The sequence below is a fragment of the Miscanthus floridulus genome, chromosome 10 (assembly GCF_019320115.1).
Source record: "Miscanthus floridulus cultivar M001 chromosome 10, ASM1932011v1, whole genome shotgun sequence".
NCBI classification, from domain to species: domain Eukaryota; kingdom Viridiplantae; phylum Streptophyta; class Magnoliopsida; order Poales; family Poaceae; genus Miscanthus; species Miscanthus floridulus.
In genome coordinates this window covers 93,050,912-93,058,423 of record NC_089589.1, presented here as the reverse complement: position 1 = coordinate 93,058,423, position 7,512 = coordinate 93,050,912, and the positions used below count along the sequence as shown (strand labels likewise).

The window sequence follows — 7,512 nt, the reverse complement described above, 5'->3', positions numbered from 1 at the left end:
AGAGTCATGAAAAAGGAGTCTACACCAAAAAGAGTTTAATTTCCACACACTTGCACTTCTTGATCAAAGTGTATGACTTGTATCTTCTTGAATCCGGTTTTTGACTTAGCAATATTATGTGATGCAAGTATGCCTCTCTATTCATCCCTACCCAAAGCTCCGCATAAGCCTTGTTAGAAGTAGGATGAAAAAGAAGGCAATTTTAAAAGCCTTTGGTAAGGATATATACACCGTTAAGCGACTTGAGAGTACCATTTGAGAAGTATGCAACATGCTTTCAATTTCAAATTACAAAAGCTCCAAGTATGCTTCATAGTGGGATAGTGATGACTTGGTGTCAAAGTCGTTCCACTTTTCAACCGCTCAAGGCGACATGGTAGCCACACCAAACTCCACAGGTATGGGGAATGACACGGAATAACTTTTATGCTAGCATCATATCTTTCAAAGCCATGCTTCATAGTTGCATCTACTTTTGCTCGAGGATGAGCAAAGAGCAAGTGTGGGGGAGCTTGTTGGAGGTCCTTAACGCCTAAATTTAACCACCAAAACTCCACATAAAATCCATTTATTCAAAACAACGAACTTAGTATAGGGTTTATAACTAACGAATTCCACAAATTTTGGTGTTTATATGTTTTGAAGGACACATGTTTGATTATCAAGGAAAACGCATTCAAAATGCGCAAAGAGAAAGCGTAACACCATCTTGCGCAAAGCAAAAGAGCCCAAGGGGGATAAGGCCCACTACCAAGCAAATCAGGGCCCAAACCAGGTGGAAAACAAGCCCAAACCCGAAGCAAATCATCTCCAAATGGCGCCAAACTTTGTAGGCATAGCCCATACATCCCCAGAGGCCCAACAGACGAAGATTGGGCTGGGGCGGCTCTGCCAGGGTGCGGCCGCACCCCTACAGGCACGTTTCAGGCCCATCTTTCACGAGCTGCCTCTTAACGACGTTCCAAAGGCGGTTGTTAGGATTTGGTCCAGGTTCAATGTACCAACAGAGGTCGGTTTGCTCACTTATGAGCGGAATATTCAAGGATAAACCTCCTCCTCTCCACTTATAAAAGGAGGCCTCCCCCTCACTCCAACACACACCACCAAGGAAGAACTCCACTCCAATTCCAAGATGTAGTAGTAGAATAACTCTAGTTGGGAGTTAGAGACAGATGCTCAAGTTCCGAAAGAGTCCTCGGAGTTCCGGTATAATCTTATATCGGTCCTTTGTAAGACTCAAGTTCTTTATATTTATTTTCTCTAATTACTGAAATGTCCTTCACAGTTATCTAGTTTATGCCTTAGTGGTTTAGCTAAGCGTGGTTAGTGTAGTCGTATCACTGCTTGGCATGGGATCTCTGCTCGACCGAGTGCTCTACTTTTTACGTGAAACTAAAGTAGTAATCGATAGTATAGACGTGGTGTCTAGACTATAGGTTAACTGAATTTGCGCCTAGCTCCACGGATAGTTGTGGTAGCCCCAGAGGTGATAGCTCTGACCAATCCTTTGTAATCCACCACGTTCGGGTTGGTGTTCTCGTAGAGCTTTTGGTAGCCTTCCCCCGATCACCTCTTTCCAGTCTTATTCGATGATTGGAAAAGTATTGTTGCTCTAAAGTGATATGGTGTGATCGCTATGCTATATCCCCTGCTTAGTTAATCCCAATAATAGAGAAGTATAAAGGAACCTTATGCTTCCCGTTGTCCTCCCAGCATGTCTGCTCTTTCTATCTTAGTGTAGAGATCTCCTGTGTGTGTTATTATACAAAAACTTTCAAACACCAAAGCGTTCATGCCGTCATGCGTGGCTCACTCACACTCGGTCGCGTTCATGGCCGTCATGATCGATCGCCTAGTTTCCTCTGCTCTGCTGTAGTTCCCTTTACTCCTAGAAGACAATCCATCTCCCTGCGATCTGTAAAACAAACCTCATAGCCAGCCATCATTGTCCAATGCTCCCAATTCAGAGGCAGCGTAGAAAGACGGCCATCAGCGCGTCACATGCTGGCTCTTCCTGCCGTGTCCCGGCACCTTCCATGGAACAATTGATGGCCGAGGACATCTTTACTGAAAGTCTGAAACGGTGGAACCTGTCCTAGGATCATGGACACGGACATGGACTGGACTGGATCGCACTCACTCAGCACCGCTGCATCGAATCGACTGTCTGAGACCAACGTGAATCGATGGGCCTGGGGCTCTCATGGTGCCACCTCTTTCAGGTGCTGTGCTGCTTCATGGTTGCGTTGCATTTACAGGTGTTCATCTCGGTCGATCTCATGTCGCCGGCCACAGCTATTTTCTTCGGCATCATTGCTTGCCGTTTCCTCAAATTCTGAAACTCATCACGGCAATGCCATAAGATCATGCCCAGGTGTTCCACCAGCTATATCATCACATTGCTATTTGCTTGCACTTGTTTTCTTGGTGTTTTCACTCTACATGTCCATGAATGATGAATATGAAATGTTTTGCAGCGCTAGCAGAATATTTACATACATGAACACACGCAGAGACAGATGAAATGAGAGACAGATTCTTTCCACTTCTTTAGACACAATTGCCGAACCATGGATGCTGAAGAAACATGGATCGCAAACTCTAATAACGCTGCAGCATCAAACCACTCTCAGCAGGAGGCAAATACATCAAACACCTTCTTACAGTTACAGTGCAAAAGCCACCCCTTGCAGACGCATTTCGGAGCTGCATCAAACATGTCCATCATCACGAGAAGGTTTCAGGCAGAGGCTGGCCCTGCAGGAACGCTCTGAAGAGCACGAGCGACCGCCCGGGCTGCGAGAAGGGCGCCTCATGGGAGGCGCCCCTGATGGTGGCGAACGACAGCGCGCCGCCTCCGTACACCTGAGTCCATCCTCCAACCTGCATAGGGAAAGGGAGAAGAACATTCAGTTTGCAGCTGCTAGATGCATTATTAGTAATTAAGTTTTAAAGCTTGTGCTGTTTGTCACCTGCTGCCCTTCGAACCAAACTCTGTACGGGGTGGTGGTCTTGAGGCCCATGTCATGCGCCAAGTTCTGCACCAGGGTTCGGCTCCCCGTGAGAGGGATCACCGAGTCCTGATCCCCGCTGCGGAAACGTTTCAGGAAACAATGCTGGATGTTAGAACATGTATCATGTATTGTAGAGCTTTATATGTTCCCCCCAAAAAAAGTTAATTGAGAGGACCCTCGAACATAAAAGGTTCAGGTACAAATTTGCATCATGTAAAAAGTGATCCATGGCAAGTACTAGTCATGTAATGTCTGTGAGAAGTTCTTGAGCTTTATGTTTCCTCGTGCCCCAGAATCGGAGGCCCCACTAGACAGAAAGTTGAGGCAATTTTTTTTCACAACAACAATCGCCGAAGGAGCAAAAGTACAAAGACGATTTAGGACCTTGCTGCACGTACTTAGATTCATTTTTTTTGTCTTCCCTCTAATCTAATCAGAGAGTCTTGAACTTCAGGATTGATACCAAGAAAGTAGAGAAACACAACAAAAACAACACTTTGAATCTAGAATCTTTTAGCATTATACCTGTAAACTAGCACTCGGATGCCGGATTTCACGAGCGATCCGACGATGTTGATGGTGGGGATCTGCAGGTTGAGCAGCTCGTACTCGAGAACACTGTAGCAGAACCGAAACATTTGCTATGCGTGTTAGCCCTGTTCAGACAGAGAATCATCGACAAAAAATGTCATGAAATGAAACAGCGATTGCATTTGCACCTGCTGCAGACCGCCCACTTGTCGACGCCGACGAGCCTCGCGTGCAGCGCCGCCTGCACGTCCCGACGGTTGAGGTACCTCACCGTCTCGTCCTCCACGCACACGTCGATCCGCTGCCGGACCTGCTCCTGCGCATTGCAGAAGAGTACATTCTTCATCAGATCAGACTCAGCCGGCGGCCGGGAGATGGAGGTTGCAGCATTGCAGCAGAGCAGAGCTGCAAATAAAGAGAGAGATCGCCGGCGGCGACGACGTACGTGCGGCGAGAGGATCTTGGACTGCGAGAGCACCGAGGAGAGGCAGACGTCGAGCGTGACGTCGTACTTGTCGACGAAGCGGCTGGTCTCGCGCGTCACCTGGTTCATCACCCTGGCGCACAGCGGCGACAGCGACCCCCCGTAGTACTCGGTGACGTAGCGGGAGTAGTTGCAGACGGAGGTGAAGACGCGGTACGTGGCGTCGGAGATGAGGCCGTGGGACCAGAAGTACTCCGCGCGGGAGTTGAAGTCCGTCGTGAACTCCAGCACCGGGTTGCCCAGCTGATTGATCAATTCATCGTTCATCATCAGAGGCCAAAAAAAAATGCAGACTTGCAGAAACAGTTTCAGGCTCGATCAGGTTGCTTACAGCGACGCCTCTGAGGTTGAAGATCCTGTCCTTCTTGTTGAACTCCACCATGGCCTCCGCGAGCTGCGGGATGTAGTGCCCTGAATCGCAATTCCAAACAGAGCTAGCCTTAGCATGTTTCTTGATCAAAACCACAAAGCAAACGATGCTAGCTGTATTGTTGTATATACTACTCCTACCTGCGTAGCTCTCTCCGGCGATGTAGAGGTCCCTGCCCTTGTACTGTGGGAACTTTTGGAGCCACCTTTGCAGGAACACCATGTTGTCCATGGCTTCATTGGTCCACCCAGACGTGCAGTGGATGGAGAGGGGGGGGAAAGTTAGAAGGGCTCATCATCACTCCCAGTCGCAAGCACTGCTACTGCTACAGTTACCACCCAAACAAAAAGACAGAGCAAAGAGCATGCCCCCTTCTTGCGTGTCACTTTTCTTTCTACTACTAGTACACCATTTTTCTTCAAAACAAAAAAAAACTTCTGCTTTTTTGTTCTTTGCTCAAACAAACTGCTAATACTTGGAGGGGCAGATTATCATTAATGATGTGTGTCTGTGTGTGCAAGGACATGAACACTAAAACTAATTAACTAGCCAAGCATATATATACAGAAGATTCAGCATTTCAGTGAGTACCTGTCATCTTGTCATCCACACCCTGGTAGTAAGCAGCATCAGCAGAGTAGGAGTAGCCAACACCAGCTGGCGTCTCCAGGTATATCACATTGGCCTCTGCAGTTTTGTGAGCAACAAACAAACAGCATTACTTACACCAAAACCACCCAGAACATACAACAGAGAATGCAATGCAAAGGGGAATGAAAAAGGGTCAAGAATTGGAATGGGCAGCAAGCAATGCAAAGCTTTTGCTTGCAGTGGAATGAAAAAGGAAGGCAGCAAAGGGATGATGCCACTCATGGCCTCGCATAGACGTCGTCGGCAGGCACATGACATACCTTTGTTCCAGCTGTATTCGTTCTTCACCAGCACCTGCCCACTAGGCCTGAACGGCCCATTCTCTGAGAAGGCCCCTACACCCAGAGACGAGCACCCAGGCCCTACAGAGGCAAAGGAATCTCAGAAAGAGCAAGAATGGAAGAGTAGATGACAAAAACTTGGATCAAGGATTTCATTTCAAACAAGAGAGAGAGAGAGAGAGAACAAAAAAAATGCAAGACCAGGCTCTGCAATGCATCCAGGTTTCAGTCAGTCAGAACTCAGAGCAGAACGCACCGCCATTGAGCCAGAGGACGAGAGGCTTGGAGGCCGGGTCGACGTCGGCCTCCACGAAGTAGTAGAACAGGGCCCGCTTGCCGCCGTCGTCCACGCTGACGTAGCCGGAGTACTGGCCGAAGCTCACCTCCGGCTGCCCGGGGAGCCGCCTGATCCTGTCCGCGGCGGCAGCGGCAGCTCCGTCGCAAGAACCCGGACGGCACAGCGCTGCCGCGACTAGCACCAGCACCAGCGCCAATGGCCTGCTGCTGTAGCTGGAGGAGCTCACTGGAGCTAGCAATGGCATGGCCATGCTTTCCACTCCAATGGACGGAGTGACAGAGAGCTAGAGAGAGAGAGTGTGTGGTGTGGGTGACTGGAGGTTGAGGAAGAGAGAGGGAGAGGCGAGCAAGAGTCAAGTGTGCTCTTTTGCCTTGAGAGCACAAAAATATTTTCAAAAGATGAATGATTCAGAGGGAGGAGTGGGAGGAGGAGGGAGGGAGAGAGTGGAAGTGGCAGATGCAGGGAGGGAGGGAGAGGCCTCTGCTTGGAGTTGTTGGAGCACTGGATGGAATGGAATATATATATAGCAGGGGAAAGGGCATAAAAGGTACGTTTTGTTACGACTGTTGGTGTTGTTTGTCAGTCTTTGCTAAATAAAAATAAATGCACATGTTATCAGGATTAGGGTTGGAACAAGAAACAACAGTTCTTTAACTGTTTTTCTTTTTCTGAAAGTCGATTTGTTTCAGCAGACACTCATGAATGCCAAATTGCCAAGACTTCAGATTTCACTTTCTGCTTGTACTTAGGTCTTGTTGTGAGCACAAGAGTACTGCCATAGTAGTTTCTTGTGAGCAACGGTCAGTCAGAAGATTAGCTGGAAGATGATGCAGCTTCATGTGCGTAATTTGACAAACAAGGCACTGACAAAATAGTAGGTAGAAACAGAAGAAAACTGCAAAGATTTCAAGTGTGGTAGAAGTGTTCACGAGGCCCTTTTTCACACCGGATGAACATTGCCTTTCTCAAATTCTTTTTATGCTCTGTCAGTAAAAAAAACACTTACCATCTCTGCACACAGTGATCCACCAGTGGCCAAACATTATTTTAATTACTAGTACATTGGAAAAATAAACCTGGAATGAATTGTTTAGCGGGTCACATGACATGAGAGAGAGGGAATTGTAGAGGGACAAGATGGACCCAAGGGGGGCAAAAGCCTTTGGTGCATTACAGACAGTAGGCTTTTTAGCTAGGGCTTCCACAGTGGCGCTTTTGTTTATCCTGCTGCATGCCTCGCGCAGAATTGGTGGGCACTGGTCCCCACTTGTCATTGCCATGATTCACAAGCAACAAGTCAAGGTGACCAATTCTTTCCTTCAATTTCTTGTAGTTTCTTTTAGAATAAATAGATTTGTTCCTGTGTATTCACAAAATCACAGCAAATAGGAATATACTGCCGGTACAGTTACAGTAGTGTATAGATTCACACGCTAGGGCTTTGTTTGATGCATGTATATTCACTTCAATCCACATGTGTTGCAGTGGATTAGAACGGAGCTTAGTTTAATTCCACTTCAATATATATGGATCGAGATGAATACATGCACGTCTAAATAAGGCCTAGGGAGGAACAGGTGCAGGTGACCACCCTATTTCTTTCTCTTTTTTATAAAAAGATGAAAATGCATTGGCTGCCTGCCTGGCTGTTATGATCTCTCCAGCCTGCTTCCCAGTGAAGGAGTGTTGGTACTTGTATTTGTGTCACTTGCCTGCGAGTCTGCAAACACATTTTTACTAGTACTGTATTTAATTAGCTGCATGCCACCGAAAGATCAGCCAAAATTGTGGGGTGAAGCAACTGTTCTGTGCTTTTTTGTGCACGTCACGGCACGCCCTTCAACACAGAGAGAGAGTGTGTGTGCGCTCACGTGGCTTAACTG

At 47.4% G+C, this 7,512-nt stretch overlaps 1 protein-coding gene across 1 annotated transcript; it reads right to left on the bottom strand.

The window, feature by feature from the left end:
* Nucleotides 1–2,485: 2,485 nt before the first annotated feature.
* Nucleotides 2,486–6,099, bottom strand: LOC136485116 (serine carboxypeptidase-like 45). Its single transcript, XM_066482063.1, has 10 exons — nucleotides 5,588–6,099; nucleotides 5,311–5,412; nucleotides 4,991–5,086; nucleotides 4,540–4,632; nucleotides 4,361–4,440; nucleotides 3,991–4,272; nucleotides 3,734–3,861; nucleotides 3,540–3,632; nucleotides 2,973–3,090; nucleotides 2,486–2,883 (listed from the first exon to the last, which is right to left on the bottom strand). Exons 1-10 carry the CDS (start codon nucleotides 5,877–5,879, stop codon nucleotides 2,728–2,730), a joined length of 1,440 nt encoding a protein of 479 aa, XP_066338160.1. The 5' UTR covers nucleotides 5,880–6,099; the 3' UTR covers nucleotides 2,486–2,727.
* Between the last annotated feature and the right edge of the window lie 1,413 nt (nucleotides 6,100–7,512).

Bases quoted from the DNA above. Each gene is read 5' to 3' on its own strand.
- LOC136485116 (XM_066482063.1), bottom strand. From the start codon at position 5,879: ATGGCCATGCCATTGCTAGCTCCAGTGAGCTCCTCCAGCTACAGCAGC. The intron at 5,087-5,310 runs GTATGTCATGTG...ACAAAACTGCAG, and splicing joins CGAATACAGCTGGAACAAAG to AGGCCAATGTGATATACCTG. The intron at 4,441-4,539 runs GTAGGAGTAGTA...ATTGCGATTCAG, and splicing joins CGCCGGAGAGAGCTACGCAG to GGCACTACATCCCGCAGCTC.